This window comes from Electrona antarctica, assembly GCF_951216825.1.
Source record: "Electrona antarctica genome assembly, chromosome: 8".
In the NCBI taxonomy this organism is placed as follows: domain Eukaryota; kingdom Metazoa; phylum Chordata; class Actinopteri; order Myctophiformes; family Myctophidae; genus Electrona; species Electrona antarctica.
Window position 1 is genome coordinate 54619932 of NC_136789.1, and position 17400 is coordinate 54637331.

General features: G+C 41.4%; 2 protein-coding genes across 4 annotated transcripts in view; both read right to left on the reverse strand.

Moving 5' to 3' along the window:
• The window catches only part of LOC306927439 (uncharacterized protein), a 79936-nt gene that overhangs the window by 20914 nt on the left and 41622 nt on the right, over window positions 1-17400 (reverse strand). The gene's annotated exons all lie outside the window — the stretch shown is intronic.
• On the reverse strand, window positions 972-11766 carry LOC306927421 (uncharacterized protein). Of its 2 annotated transcripts, none has more exons than XM_079507152.1 (7): window positions 11483-11766; window positions 8423-8503; window positions 8175-8301; window positions 7474-7575; window positions 5222-5320; window positions 4033-4317; window positions 972-3792 (listed from the first exon to the last, which is right to left on the reverse strand). In XM_079507152.1, exons 1-7 carry the CDS (start codon window positions 11723-11725, stop codon window positions 2015-2017), a joined length of 2715 nt encoding a protein of 904 aa, XP_079363278.1. In that variant the 5' UTR covers window positions 11726-11766; the 3' UTR covers window positions 972-2014. The 2 variants fall into 2 exon arrangements, with proteins under 2 accessions (XP_079363278.1, XP_079363277.1); XM_079507151.1 differs by having other exon boundaries at window positions 972-3795.

The window sequence follows — 17400 nt, forward strand, 5'->3', positions numbered from 1 at the left end:
AACATACATCTGTACAACAAACAGTTGTTTAACATGATCCTCCCAGTGAGTTACTTTATAGTGGAACGTTTGTCTCCCTTGGTGTAAATATGCTGGTGTCTTTTCAGAACAACTGACCTAAATGAGGAGAATGTGAATATTATTGTTTGACAAGTTGTTGGGCGACATGAAGGTATAAAAACAGACATTATCAGTCGGTCTTGAATACATCAGAGCGAGCACACACACACACGCACACGCGCACGCACGCACGCACGTTACGAAATTTATAAAGATTTGCACCATTTTAAACTCCTTTTGACAAGTACAATTTAAGAAATTATGAAAAAAATAATCAGTCCTGTATTTAGCATTATTCTGGGAAGATCACTGTTAGTTCACACAAGAAATAGAATCCTAATATATTAGAAATATTAAATTGTAACATCAAAACTGAATGTTATGAGTGATGACATTAATAATGTTAGGTCATCGATCATGTCTTATGTTTCACCTTCCTGATAATTATCAACTTTATTCCATACAGAAGGATGGCCTTCCTCTACCAGCTAGGACTGTCGCACCTCCAACCAGGTGTCACCAACATGTCCGTACACAGACAAATGTGTCGGTGGCTAGACTTGTCCCTGTCCATGGCAAATTTTTGCTTTTGCTTTTACATGACATTACATTTCTTATTTTCATCATAAGATCCAATTACTGAATGTCAGTCTCCATGTTTTCTTCAGAATATGTAGGATTTACTATGACACTATGGCACATTAGGAGTCCACTAGTACTAGTGGTTCTTAAACATCACATTATAATAATGTAATATGACGTAATAGTGATCATATACCTTCCACTAGGTATAATAATATATAATAAAGTCAGTTAACCAATATACTGTATAAGTAAAATAATTGAAATGGTTTTATTGATTGATTGAATACTATATTAACAGTTTGCAAAAACAAAGTACAGAGGTCCAATTATACAATAATGCTAAAAGCATAACGCAAAGCAAAGCCCTGGTGCCCGTTTCCATTGTGGTCCTATGGCGCCGCATTGGGTGAGTAATGAAACACAGCAAGATTACATTAAACCATAACATACAAACTGTAAAATACTACCATATGAAATCTGTGGTTTATATGGATACGGGAATACAAGCAAAATGACTGCTGGGTCTGACATTAAAGGGTAAGACAACTTTGGTAGAGGTTTGCGTTGTGCAGGCTAGTTACCTTATGCCATGATGCAACTCCAAATGTGGACAAGAAATCAAAAGTACGAGGTTTGGTGATGTTCTATATTTACTGAATCAACTGTGTTGTGATCAATTTCTAATCGCTGGAGCAATTTGTATTTATTTCTTGTCTACATTTGGAGGTACATGATGGTACACACCCACACCCAAACCTCTACCAAAGTGGTCTTGCACTTAACCTCATCTGCCGCTGATATCGCCTTTTGACGCCTCCTTGTCCAAACGCCCTCTCCGCCGAGATCGCCTTTTGACGCCCATTTTAATATGAATTGATTGCGGTTCACAACTGTGTTCTCTACACGCTCATAACACTCCGGTTCAGGTGTGATGAAATAAATAAATTCAAATAAAATAAAAAAACTACAAACCAGTGACCACAACATGACGCAAGATATCATCCGCTCTTGACCGGATCACACAGCGATTTAGTGACACAGACCGATTTAGTGACGCTAAGGTTAGTGTTAATCAGTTAAATTAGTCAGTTCTCAGTTGGAAAGCAGCAGACAGTGCACTTCTTTTCTCTCCTGTAAAGTGTGGTTGACCTGTTTTCAGTTTAGCTTTTTGGAAGCTCCTCTGGTATGTTGTGTTTTTGTTTCATCTTATTTCAGTTGTGTGTAGTTGCATTCTATAAGCATTTAACTACTGTTTGCAACCTGTGTTTCTTTTGTATAATGAAGAACACAACCTGTACAATACTTACCTCAATGCGTTGAAATTAGAATAATTATACTTGAGTAGAATGTAATTTCTATGTGCATTACTTCATTGTTTATTATATTGAAGTACATTAAAACAAGTAAAGACTACATAAGGTGTGATTATTATAGGAGGAGTTAACTGCGTGTCAGTCTGTACAGGGCGTATAGGGGTGACAGAAGGGACACACTGGTGTTTCTTCAGGGAACCTGACTCACGGAAACTCCTGTTACAATGTTTACACTGGAAAGGTTTTTCCCCGGTGTGGATACGCTGGTGGGATTTCATATTACCTAACAAACTGAAAGTCTTATCACAATGTTTACAGTGGAAAGGCTTTTCTCCAGTGTGGATATGCTGGTGTCTCTTCAGGGTACCTGCCTCACTGAAACTCTTGTCACAATCTTTACACTGGAAAGGTTTTTCTCCAGTGTGGACACGCTGGTGTTTCTTCAGGTAGGTCGACAGGATGAAATTCTTGTCACAATGTTCACAGTGGAAAGGTTTTACTCCAGTGTGGACATACTGGTGTCTCTTCAGGTCAGATGACCTAATGAAACTGTTGTCGCAAAGTTCACAGTGGAAAGGTTTTTCCCCCGTGTGGACAAGCTGGTGTGTTTTCAGGTAACCTGAGCTATTGAACCTCTTACCACAATATTTACACTGGAAAGGTTTTTCTCCAGTGTGGACAAGCTGGTGGATTTTCAGGTAATTTGACCTAACAAAACTCTTGTTACAATGTTGACAGTGGAAAGGTTTTTCTCCAGTGTGGACAAGCTGGTGTTTCTTGAAGGAATCGGACTGACTAAAACTCTTGTCACAATGTTTACAGTGGAAAGGTTTTTCCCCAGTGTGGATACGCTGGTGAGCCCTCAGCTGACTTGACTGACTGAAACTCTTGTCACACTGTATACAGTGGAAAGGTCTTTCCCCAGTGTGGACAGGCTGGTGTTTCTTCAGTTGAGATGACTTACTGAATCTCTTGTCACAATGTTTACAGTGGAAAGGTTTTTCCCCAGTGTGGACATACTGGTGCATCTTCAGGGTACCTGCCTCACTGAAACGCTTGTTACAATGTTTACACTGGAAAGGTTTTTCTCCCGTGTGGCCACGCAGGTGGGTTTTCAGGTGACTTGACTTACTGAAAACCTTGTTGCAATGTTTACACTGGTAAGGGTTTTCACTGGTGTGGACACGCTGGTGTGATTTCAGGGAATCTGAACTACTGAAACTCTTATCAGTAAGGTTTTCTCCAGTGTGGACACGCTGGTGTTTCTTCAGGTGAAAAAACTGACTGAACCTCTTGTCACAATGTTTACAGTGGAAAGGTTTTTCTCCAGTGTGGACATACTGGTGTATCTTCAGCTGAGCGGACTGCTTGAAACTCTTATCACAATGTTTACAGTGGAAAGGTTTTTCTCCAGTGTGGACACGTTGGTGTGTCTTCAGATTACCCAACTGACTGAACCTCTTGTTACAATTGTTACAATGGAAAGGTCTTTCTCCAGTGTGGATACGCTGGTGTGTCTTCAGGGAACTTGACTCACTGAAACTCTTGTCACAATATTTACAGCAGAAAGGTTTTTCTCCACCCGGTTGAGTTAAAGTCTTGGTAGACTGTTGAGGACTGTCAGATCTCGGTTGATCAGTGTCTCCTTGTTCCTGGCTGGTTGTAGAGCTGGTGATTTGCTGAAACACTGCTGAGGTGATCTGTCCATTCCTCTGCATTTGGAAGTAGAGGTCATTGTGGCTCCTCCTGATGTGTCTATGGAGGAAGACCTGAGATGTGAAGGAGTATGAACACTCGGAACAAGAGAACTGAGTCTGGGAAGACTGGGACTGAACTACTGAGAGAGAGAGAGAGAGAGGGGGGGGGGGAGAGAGGGGGGGGGGGGGGGAGAAAGAGGAGAGAGAAGGAGAGAGGCAGGTTAGAACTGTTGAGTACAGATACAACTTGAAAGCTCCCACCATCAAACAGCTCCAACTAGGAGCATTACAGTACAATATTCATCTACCTCCTTTTATTGCAACTCCTAGTTTTTCCTCACACATAAGTTCTGTCCCTGTGTTTAACTCTGACTGACCTCCACTGGTCTCCTCCCAATCATCACTGTCTTCAGTGACTTCAGTGTCAGATTCAAGTTTAACTTCAACTTCAGAGCAGTGTGCAGAGATGTCTTCATCATCGCCTTCTTCATTTTTCACTGCTAGTAATGTCAGCATTGACCCATCAGGCTCCTCTGGTCTTTGAAGTAGCTCATCCTGTTCATTTGTAATGTGTGGAGGCTCTGGTTCCTCCTGGAGAAGACTGGGGCTCAACTCCTGTTCAGTGGGAACCTCCTCTTTGCACACAACCACCTGCAAAATGTCTAGGAGCAGAAATGATAGTCAACATCCTTCATGTTCCGCGTACAAAATGCGGTATCACAAAAATACTTTCTAGTCTCTTGTATCGCATGTATCATTTTGGTTGCTGGGTGTTGCAATGGGACAAGTTTAATTATTACACTAATTATTATGTTTATATCATTTTGTGGATAATTGGTTGAGTAATATGTGGCACTTTCAATGTGTATGTGAAGTGTAATGTCTCTGGACATTGTGAAATTAACTGGTTCGATTGTGGAATCAATTCAGGTTTGGTATGGTCCAGTGGGAGGGGCTTAGCCTATATAAGTAGGGAGGACTGTGAGTCTGCAATTCTGTCTCTGTGTGTGTGTGTGTGTGTGTGTGTGTGTGTGTGTGTGTGTGTGTGTGTGTGTGTGTGTGTGTGTGTGTGTGTGTGTGTGTGTGTGTGTACGGGACGAATCTTACAAACCGTTTTATCAATCAGCGACAAATTTCTGCACGCTGATCAAGGAAGTATAGAGGGTATGCGCGTGACATCATCATCATACCCGGAAGTTATGCGGGAATGCCTACAGAGTGTGAAAAAACTACTTTCTGGCCTTGACAGCCCATACATCCAAACAGAAAAGTCCTATCTGATTGCATTAAGCGACATTAAACGGTGTTAAACTCACTTTACCACTCACTTTGCCACTCGATCTGCCATTCACTTTATGCATGCGCATACCCTCTATTCTCCCACTTATGATAGAATGTATTGCATGTATTAGTATTGCATTTTGCGCAAAACAGATGTGATTTTGGTTATGATTTGTCAGCATTATTACTATTTATTGCCAAGATATTTTTTGTTGTACAGTGAAAATGAGATATTGTGGCAGTTCCACAACAGTTAACAGAAGGAAAAGGACACGTGAAACGTACCGAGTTGTGGGTGGTCTTCAGGTTCCTGTTTAATAGAAACGTCCCTGGCTGAGTCTGGAGAGTTCATCTTCACCTGCAGTCTGGACTCCACACACTGGTCTGAAATGAACAAATTGAATAAGGACTTAAAACATGGTCATTTGGTATCATTATTGCTATTTTTTGACCCTCCAGAAAAATGCGGGCAAAAATCTGAGAAAATATGCGGAGAAAAATGAGAAATATGCGGGGACTTGTGCGGGGAAATGTGCGTTAAGATTTTTTTTAAAGTGATTAACCTATACCCTATCATGGTAGGGGTGCCCAAAAGGTAGATTGTGATCTACCAGTAGATCACAAAGGCTGTGCAGGTAGATCACATGACATGCCCCTAAAATATATAATCTATCACTTGAATTAAGGTGACTTGATTGACATCAAAAGGGGCCTGTCAGCTCAAACCCATAATGCAATACAGTGTTTTCAATAGTGTTGCACACAAACGTCAGTATACAAAGTTATATACTGTACAAGAAAACCTACCAATTCCATTTATCCTCTCTATTTCCTGTTCCAACTCCAAGTGTGTCTTATGTAACTATTTCCAGCAAAGGGATAATAATTATTTTGGTCAGTAGATCTTGTTGAGCTAGTCATTTTGAAAGTAGCTCAAAAAAGTCAAAAAGTCAAAAAAGTGTGGGCACCCCTGATTCTCAAAGTGTGGTCCGGGGACCACCAGCAGTCCTTGAGGGGGTTCCAGGAGGTTCCCAGCATAAATGTGTAAATATCATAAAAATCACTTTAATCATTTTTTGTTCTTGCTTAATGTAAGTCGCTCTGGAGTAAGAGCATCTGCTAAATGCCTAAATTGTAAATTGTAATTGTAATCATTATTTGAAAATAACCGATCTGCAAGCTCACATAAAATATTTTTCAGATGGGGGTCCGCAGTCAAATACAACTTTTGCCTGAGGAGTTGGTTTGCTGGATACGTTTTTGAACGTGGCAACGTTTCAAACTCAGTTTGAAGGAGTAGTAGGCTACAATCAATGGACGTCACGTCGCATCAAGTTGGATACACTTTCAAATGCAAAATATGAACGCTTCTTGAATTTTTGCAGATTAATGTAGGCTACATTACAGTGCAAGGGAGGAGTGTGTAACACACACCACACACACAAACGAGCACCGTCTTTTCACGGCACCACCACCATGGTTTGTTTTGCTTCTGTGTGTGAATGTGAACGAATGAGTGAGGCGATGACTTTATAAACTTTATGCAGAAAGATGTGGGGATTGGGAAACCAAGTGACCGCCATTTTAGAAAAAAACATATTACCCCTGCATAATCTGCAGCATTTGACTGATTATGCAATGAATTACGCTCGTCTTGCACTCACAGCGTCTAGACCCCTCGACATGCAGTTGAGCTCAGCTTTAGCTTCTCAGCCGATCTGCAAGGCCACAACGCGTTGCTGATGGAATGCGGTGTGGGCTTGTAGGTCAGCTGTGTACCCTGCGCGACACCGCTGTACACCGAAGCAGGCACGCACGCGCACAGGGAATTTGAGGGGCAGGGTCTGGAATTTGAAGAGGCTACTGTGCGTGCGGCACAAACAAATGTGTTTAGGGGTGCCACTACAAGGTTATACTACACTTGATCCGTACAAATCTATACTATCAAGATATGAACATTAATTCCATGATAATAGAAAATCATAGAAAAAACAAATACATATATTATTAATATAAGGGCAGGTGCCCGGCTGCCTGCCGCCCTGCGCTTCTCAATAGCAGACGTACATTTCTACCCATATTTAGAGGAATATATCATTTTAAATTAACACTACGTTACCTCCCGGTTAACCTCGCCTCACCAGGCTTTCCACCACCTCGGAGGAAAGCCTGGTCTCTGTTTCAAAAGTCCGTATGATCCTGTCGGGAGCGGATGATATCGTTACGTCATGTTGTAGTATTGTTTTGTAGGCGACAGGCAGGAACAACAGGCGGCAACTTCCTTTTCCCTCAAACAATAAAAGCTTTCGTAGCCTGTAGCTTTTATTGAGAAAAATCGGTTTGAGGGAAAAGGAAGTTGCCGCCTGTTGTTCCTGCCTGTCGACTATCATCCGCTCCCGACAGGATCATATACCTAAATGAAATGGTGCCCAGGCTACCTCCCGGTAGAGAAGCCTCTCATCTGTAGTATGAAAAACATATTGTCAATTCTACAGAACAGAAAAGGAAAGAAATGAGACAGAGCACATGAAACTTACTGAGGTGTGGGTGGTCTTCAGGTTTCTCCTGTTTAATAGAAATGTCCCTGGCTGAGTCTGGAGAGTTCATCTTCACCTGCAGTCTGGACTCACCAAACTCGTCTGAAATTAAGGAAATTAAATAAGGACTTTAATAACCGGAGACCTAGTGGTGTCAAGAATAACAATATTTATAAAATTTGAGGAAGGTATGGCAAAATGGTTTAAGCTCAATTCTCCCCACCATACAGTACCTCGATAGCACATTGACAAATCAATTAAAATACAGACTCTAGTCTACAGACTTTGACGAGTTCACAAGTTGTAGAAAATAAATGGTTTCATGTAAAACAGAGGAAGCACGCACTGTATAGAAGTGTAGTTCCAACATTTATACAACCTTAACCCATTTAGGGCTGACGTCGAAATTTAAAAAAAAGTATTCTGAAAGAATATATATTCAAAGATTTGTGCCGCATTTTCACGATTTTTCAAAAATAGCAGACCTACAAGCTCGTAGCGCGCCACTCGGTGGCACGCTATGAGCTTGTAGATCTGCTATTTTTCAATAGCTAAAGTATTACATAATGCTTAGTTAAAACACCAAAAGGGGTTCCCGTTCAGAATGGGTTAAAACATGTAACAGCTGGTCGGGGACTGCGAATTTGGTATTCTTTGGAGTTGGGAGGAAAAATATGAAGACGTGCAAAAACTTTCAATACCTATGCCCATGTAAAACCTTGAATCTTTGTCATCCAGGTCATAGTCTGACAATGATGGTGTAGGATCAGGTTTGGTTTGTGTTGCACTGTTTGGCCTTGGGGGGGCGCTACCAGACTGCATTATCCCCTGTGAAAATAAAAAGAAACCATGCTTATTTTGTATTATATTTTACATTAGCGTTTTTCAAAATAAACCAAAAACAATCATATCAAACAGTCAATTTGAAGGGGAAAAAAGTTTAACGTACATTAACTTCATGTCCAAGTTGCAGGACTGGATATGGGTGTTCTTTTGTTGGCCTACCATCAGGGAAGTGTACTCCACACACCTTAAGATGGATTAATGAGGATGAATAGTAAATACTGGTACCACATATAACTCAATACACAATACATATTGTCCACTAAATCAGGGGTGGGCAACTTTTTCCACACTCACTCCAGAGAGCCACTTAGCCGGGGAACCCAAAATTTGAGAGGACCTGTGATGTCATGAAATACTTTTTATTTGTGTTTTTTTGAGTGGTGCAAACCACTCCAACAACTGGCTTTGTACCCGTGTACCCGTGTTTGTACCAAAAAAACGAGCATGGTTACTATGGTCACTGACATTACATCAGACCACAGCTGATCCACAGAATGAGAGGTTTGCTCTGGCGGAAACATCGGGAAAAAACGTTATGGCAAACTAGGGGCTTTTCATGATTCTGAATCCATCCCAAGCTTTAGTTTTGCACGAAAAACACTCCTTGGCCTAAAAAAGATATCACAGGTTAATCTCTATTCCTTGAGCTTTTGGGCCTGTGGCGGGCAGAAACCTTATCTCCGTATTTTAACTTTTTCGTAAATGAATGCCCTACTTTGGCATTCTATGTCACACAAAAGTAACAAAAATAGCTGATCTACAAGCTCAAACGTGTCACTGTGTGACACGTTTTGAGCTTATTTTATTGGTATCCTGAAAGGTAACACTATTTATGTTTTCGTATCGGTAGGTAAAAACATACTATTTCTGAATTCCAAGTGTCTTAAGTTTATGGGTCTCGTCACCTTAAAAACTGCTCAAACAATTTACAAAGCAAAGAATAATTTACTCCCTAGTAACATCCAAAAGTTATGAGGACAAAGAATGTGGGGATATTTTGGGAGGAAAAGACAATTTTGAGAAACGTTTTGTTCGTACACATTTGAAGAGCATGAGCATTTCATTTGGTGGAGTGACTGTGGAACAGTTTGGATGATGAAAGTGGAACTATAGCACTGTTTAAGAAAAGGTTTAGAAATACTGTGATCACGAGCTACAGAGAAGAGGAAGGGGATGGGGGGGCATGGGGGGGTTTGAGGGTTCAATATGGGTCGGATTAGTGCAAAAGGTTTTTTTTAATGCATTAATATTGTGTACAATTTTTATATTGTCTTTTTTAAATGTTCGAAATAAACATTCATTCATACATTCAGAGTTGGGTAGATTTGGTCAACTTCTTATTAAATTGAGAATAATTGCACGCTCGCTGCAGAAGCAGCGAACACACAAAGCATCATGCATTAACTTACAGACTTAAAAGGTTGAGGACGTACACAGGTCCATCTCAACTAATTGGAATATTTTGTAAAAGTTCATTTTAAAACCTTTCTTGGTTTTAATCTTGATGATTATGGGGTACAGCTCATGAAAATCAAAAAATCTTATCTCAATGAATTAGACTATTTTACGAGACCACTAAAAAAGGTTTTTTAAACGAGAAATGTCGACCATCTGAAAAGTATATTAATGTATGCAGGCAGTCAATACTTGGTCTGGGCTACTTTTGAACAAATTATTTCATCAATGGGGCATGGAGGTGATCAGCCAGTGGCACTGTCTAGGACCTAGACAAACCTGAGCTTCCATAACACCTAGACTCTAGGTGTTATGGAAGCCCAGGTTTGTTTGATAACAGCCGTAAATGCATTTGTGTTGTTGAGTCTCAAGTCTCACACCTTCCTCTTGACAATACAACCTAGATTCTCTGTGAGGTTCAGCCAGGTCAGGCCAGTTCGCTGGCCAGTTAAGCACAGTAATACCTAGCTCCTTTCGGAACCCTACGTTAAAGTTTCTGACATTTTGATGATTAAGAAGCCGTTAAGTATTTTTAATGTTTGTACGACCGTTTTGGCAGCTCTCTTCCTTCCTTCCTTGACTTCCTTATTGACATCCTATTGTACCGCCTCCATCACCGTGGCTGGCTACCTGCAACAGAGCGCCGGAACTGGCTATCTGCGCGTTCCTGCCTCTGTCGCAGGTAGCCAGCCATGGTGATGGAGGCGGTACAATAGGATGTCAATAAGGAAGTCAAGGAAGGAAGGAAGAGAGCTGCCAAAACGGTCGTACAAACATTAAAAATACTTAACGGCTTCTGAGCCGTTCGCGGGGGGGGTCAGAGGGTTCGTTGTCTCCTATAGCGTTCATATGCTTCTTTTGGAATATGTCAGCGTCACACGCACAGCGCAGAGATCCGTCGGAGAAGGGTAACTCAGATTGCATCCCATGTCGCTTGAAGCCGATGATACCGGACCCTACGGGTTAGGGGTCCAAAGGAGCTCAACCCGGGGGGTCCGGAGACGGGCTAAGTAATACCATGGTCAGTACACCTATTACTATTAGCGCCTCCCCACTGACCCCACCATCCACACCACATGACATAGAAAAAAGCCAATCTACAGTGTGATGCGTTGTGATCTGCTATTTTGAAAATGTGAGTACTTTTACTTTGGTCCTACTTATTTTGATGTCAACCCCCCCCCCCCCCCCCCCCCCCCCCCTATGGAAATAGCTGATCAACTGGACTGGAGCCAAGTCTACCCACACAGATAACCATCCCCCGTACATACTTGTTTCCTACTCGTTTATTTGATGTTTCAGATTTACTATTGTGTATATTGTATCTTGCACTGTACTTTTTTGTCATGCAAACTGTTCATAAAGTAACCAAACAGTTACGCAACAGTGGCGCACGGACAGTGATCACAAACTCCGAGGGTCTTAAGTTCGGAACGCACCCGTTCCAGCCAGGGGTGGACCCCGCGTCCGTACCACTGCTGTCACTGATCCAACCGGACTGGGTCCATCGATTCGGAACCGCCCCGTTGCAACAGCGGCCCAGCCGGCCCTAATGGCCAATGGGCTAGCTGTAGCCCAAGATTTAGACTCTCGTAGAGGGTTTTTTCGATTCTGACGAATATCTCTACGAGAGTCTAAATCTTGGGCTAGGCTAGCTGCTACATATGCTAACATTATGAGTAACTAGCCAAGCGTTTCCAAAACCTACCTGGCTGTTCTTTGTGGGAACAAAGTATTTTATTATGCTGATATTTTGGATCCACATCTGGCGAACATCTCTGTCCTCTGCACGCCCAGGGAATCTGTGTAAAGCATATGGCCTGAGGCATGGACACTCGTCATGAAGTAGAGGTTTGTGGATTTCACATTTGCTCTCTCTCCAAAGCTGAATTTTGCCGCTACTGTTGGAGCAGCCATGAACTACACATTTTCGTCCCGATCTTCTGTGCATCTTTGTAAAAGTTAGCGTTAGTAAACAGCAGTCAGTCAACAAACTCCACCATGTTGTTTTCACAAGTGCATTGTGGGTAACTTTGACCAGTTTGTGTAGACGCCAGGTGGCGTATTGCTGCCCCCTACTGTTGATCTCGGGTACTGTCCATATATATTGCTAGGGATAGAACGCAGCCCTAGAATGTTATTCTGAATCCATTCCAAGCAATAGTTTGGCACGAAAAACAGTCCTTGGGCTAAATTTGGCCATATCCACTTGGCTATGGCCGTGTTTTCCGTGCAAAACTAATGCTTGGAATGAATTCAGAATAATGAAAACCCCCTAGTTTCACATGCTACTTAAATAGTCCTTGGGCCAGAGGCCTTATTATCGGATATCGTTGCCCTAAAAAGGGACAAGACATATGTGGTATCATTTTGTTCGTCTGACATCCAGGAGTGCTAAAATGTGTGATAGCAGTTTCAGAAGGGCAGCTGAATATGATTTTAGGGGTATAATCTGATTATGCAAAACCATATAATTCATTGTTATCTAAACTCATTATTATTCACTTTTATGCACATTTCTGATGTTTGTACCATGGATGGGCATGGCCAACATCATAATTCAACAACAGACATGCTGAATTATACTTCTTGTAGCCATACAGGGAAAATCCACAATACCTTCCTCTCTGAAACAGGGTACATCTTAAACTTCGTCTTTTTATCGGTTTATGACTCGAGGATGTAGAAACCATTTAGTCATTACCTTGAAGAGTCAGGAACTCTCAAACTCAAGGTTGTACCCCAGCACACAACGCAACTCAGGAAAATGTAATAAACGACTAAATGAGGACCACACAACTAGACTTAACTTAGAGACTTAACTTAGAGCGCGCGCACACACACGTACACACACACGTACACACACACACACACACACACACACACACACACACACACACAAACACGCTGTATTATGTTACTTCTGGAGATACTGATGAAATGGTTCTCTGTTTAGCATTCCAAAAACACATCCCTTGTCCTATCTATCAGAAGTGTGGTACACTAAACCGCACACGGTTTGTGGCCTTGGTTTTGGAGAGAACCTCTGAGAGTCTGTCACATATTTACAGGATGTGACATTGTGAGTGCTTTTGCTGGTCATGGAAATCTGAATGCACTGAGGTTATTGAAGACAAACCTTGATTTTCAAGAGACATTCAAACAACTTGGCCAGACTTGGGATGTTTCAACAGAGCTCTTTGACCGACTGCAGCAGTTCACTTGTAGCTGGTACCTGTCTGGGACCACCTCCAGTGACGTGAACAAGATCCGCTACCATCTTTTCTGTGCCAGGAGAGGGGAGTTGTTCCAGTCAACTCCCACCATGTAGAGAATGTCTATTTCTCCATGCCCTCCGTGCCAATTACCAGACTAGAATATGGAGATGCTCTCTGCAGACTCACCCATCTGCACCAGATCCCATACAGAGTGGATGGACAACTGTTGATGGTGGAGAGTTAGCAATTCAGTAGATGCGCACAGCCCCTGCACCAGATGTAGTCCTTGAGTTTTTGGCCTGTAAATGTGCACAAGTATGCAAGCTTCCTAACTGCAGTTGTCTCATCAATGGTTTGAGATGTACAGACCTCTGCAAACTCCAGAACTGTACAAACCAAGCACCTGAGGAAGATTCAATGCCTACAGTTGAACAGGATAGTTCTGATGAGGAAGAGGTTCCATAGTTCAATACAGCCATTGACATCTATAGACGTAATTTGGTGTTTTCAGTGTTTACGATAGAGGGCGCTCTTTCACAACCTGTGCAACATTAATCTACGGCTTCCGAATCAGAGGTAGACAGGAGAAAATGTGATCGAAACCAATCCAAGACATGTGTAGTATACAGGACATTTTGACATTTGACATTGATCACATTGTCGCTTTGTCCCTTTTTATGGCAACAATATCCGATAATAAGGCCTCTGGCCTAAGGACTAATTGTGGATTTTCCCGGTATGGCTACAAGAAGTATAATTCAGCATGTTTGTTGTTCTATTATGATGTTGGCCATGCCCATCCATGGTACAAACATCAGAAATGTGCATAAAAGTGAATCATTTTGGAGTTTAGATAACAATGCATTATATGGTTTTGCATAATCAGATTATACCCCTAAAATCATATTCAGCTGCCCTTCTGAAACTGCTATCACACAATTTAGCACTCCTGGATGCCAGACGAACAAAATGATACCACATATGTCTTGTCCCTTTTTAGGGCAACGATATCTCACCCGGCCCAAGGACTAAAAGCAGCTGTCAAACAATACCCTCCATTGACATGATCTCTTTGATCCAAATTGCATTTCCGATGTGCTTGTATTGTATTAAACAATGTTACATGGTCTGCTTGCAGTTCATTTATAAAAAGTGTGGGAGCTTGACCAACATGCAGCATAACACCCACTTAATACAATGAGTATAAAGTTAAATGGAAAATCTCAGCTTTTTAAAAACAAAATTGGTAAGTCTCAAATGCACCTTATGGTGATATTGACTCAGCTGTAGGGCAAGCTTGAATTATCCTCTTTTAAACTGCAAAGCGTTTGTTTAATACAAATCCATGTTATGAGCTACTTTCTGTCAAGAAATTCTATGCAGGTGATTCTTTTTAAGTGTTGGAGTTTGGAAGCACTCAAAGTCACTGAACGGTCCTGTGTAGCAAAAACGAGTGCTTCCGAACTCGAACACTGAAAAAATATCACAGCACAGAATTTCTTGACATAAAGTAGCTCATAACAACGTGTTTTTATGAAACAGCAATAATTACAAACTCCACTTAATATTATGCCCACAGGAATTTGGATATTACCCCAGCGTTTGTTCCCACCCTGACCCAGCCCCAAAGAATACCAATATATACTTGAACTGATAAAAGATGCCGCAGCAAATCGCACCAAAAGAGCACTGCAATAAGCCTTCAAAAATAGACTAACGCTTCTATTGAAATTGCAACTGTAAAGTCCAAACATGCTTGCTTTTTCACCAGAAGGGGGCAGTAAGAGACCGGCTAAGGAAATATCGCTGAAAATCTCATCACTGCAAGCAGCCTCTCTGAAACTACAGCTGTACCCAGTTATACTACAACAGAAATTACAGAATTATGTTGTGCAACGCACGAATAGCAGTTCATGAATCACAATGAATAGTAACTTAAACATGTATATATAAACCTAAAACCCCAACACCGAATAAATGTGCATATATTGTATGTTTAATATTTTTACCTTTTATTTCTAAAAAAAAATAAACTCCTGTACTTTCATTGAACTGTAGGCCTATAGACATTCTGCAAAACATTTTTCAATCAATAAAAAGAGCCCAGCTAGGGTTCTCAGTCCTCCTACAAACGAAACGAGGCCCATTCTTTTTTATTTTACTTGGCCCAGAGTCGACGAGGCTCAGCCGGGCCGAGTGATGTCACTGTCCCGTGCCCAATCGGGGCTCCGGACGATGAAAGAAACCCCGAATGTTGGTTGCCTAGCAACGAGTCTGAAGTCCATTTGTCACCAACACATCACCAAGAAAGCATTTTAACTGCTTTTTTCCTATATCACAAATGGAAAGACCATTCCGGCTATACAGCCTTCATCAGTTTGAGGACTGACTCCCTTTTCTCACGATCACACCCGAGTGGTGATTAGTAATAATAGCTCTATAAAGTATCTGTCAACAATGCAATACACTTGCCAAATACATCTCAGAATACAGGTAGCCTACAACGATGCTCGTTAATGCATCAAGGAAGGCAATTATGTCTCTGCACTGTCAAATAGGTCTATACGTCTATCGTAAGATTACGTCTTAAATAAAAGTTGTGAAAATATGAAGTGCGATGTCAAGTATAGGCCTACATGAGATTGATAGCTTTTTTGGGGGAGCGGGGCAAATATCTGCATCTAATGTTATGCATAAAAGTGCATAAAATTATCTCCGTGGTTAGGTTGGGGTCGCGAGTCGATGGCAGCATTATTTTGGCGTTGCGGGCTTAAAAGTTTGGGAAGCCGTGTAGAAAATAAAGCTGTTAAAATGCGCTCTTGGTGTGCTTTAGTACAGGTCATCTATGGAAAATACAGGGTCAACCTCAATCTCTAACCAAACTCAGCTGATTGTAAAGCATCCTTGGGTTCATGACAGGTATACAAATGAATGCTATTGTTATTATTTGTATTAATAATAATTTCTTCATTTCAGACCAGTCTGTGGCATCCACACTGCAGGTGAAGATGAAGTCTTCAGCCAGGCTAATTTCTATTAAACAGGAGGAACCTGAAGACGTTTGAGATGTTTGTCGTTGTAAAATAAACATTGAGTGAAACACTGAGTTGTGGTTAAACATGACTGAGATATTACGGCTGGTTTAAATGCTGTGCTTAAACTAAACATGATATGTAATGCGTTGTATGTCACAAGTCTGTATTTAGTACAGGAAATCTATGGAAAATACAGGGTCAACCTCAATCTAATTGCAAAAAAAACAAACTCGGCTGATTCTGCATCTTCGATATATCCTGAATAACAGAAACAAAGTTGCCTGGAATTGTCTGAGGGGAAAGTGTTGAAAATGGCCTGTACAGTATGGCCACCATTGACATCCTATTATAAGGCAATATTTTCTAAATTTCCTTATGCTTTAAGTAGCATATAGCCATCATATAGTGACATGTCAAACTAGGTGGTTTTCATGATGCTGAAGCCATTCCTAGCATTAGTTTTGCACATTGGGCTAAATTTGGCCATGGCAACTTGCCCAAATGTGATGATGTCAGCACATTTGGGCAAGTGGACAGAGGAAAACACTCTCTGGAGACCACCCCAGATGTCCTACTTGCTACCCAGAGGACACGCACCGTGTTGCACCCCATCCGTTTCAACGTTCCTGGTTGAGAAGGTCTAACAACAAAAGACAGGGACTCCCTGTTCAGCCTCATCATTAAAAAAAAAACCTGTCCAGGACCTTTACACATTTTGTAAATCATTGTAAATAGTCCAATTCAACTTTGTAAATACATGATGTATTTATTGTTCTTGACAAGGTAATAAAAAGTTAAACAAATGAATCGAACATAGCTTTCTTTTTCTTATAAACAGAGTAGACGTTTTATAGAAATAACATTTTAACCAAAAATAGCCAGTGTTTACCCTACATACATTATTGTGTGTTGCCCCACACAATCATGACCAACCAGACAGTATGATTTTAGTAGGCGGCCTCAAATGGGCCATGTGTCACTATAAAAAAATATAAATTATATATGATTATAGTCCACTTCCTTCTTTAGTATGTATGGATGCTTTCACATTGTAGCGATCCGTAGCCGAGTACATTTCAATCGGTCCCGAGACTACGTCCCCAAGCGGTCCCAGGAATGGTTGGGTGATCTGCTCCGGGGAACGGCACGCAGCATTCACACTACCACAACATCTGTCAAGTGATCCCGAGTGCGCACCCGGGACCATAGTGTGAATCTGCCCTAAAAGAACATTGCAGAGAGGATGTACTAGCCTGGAAACCAGACGAATTTGCCACAGGAAGAAAATCCCTGGGGAGATTGGTCTGGCACTCTTCAGTTTGAATTACATTTTGCTCACTCCAGAGTTGTGGGTGAGAGCCCACAATTCAATG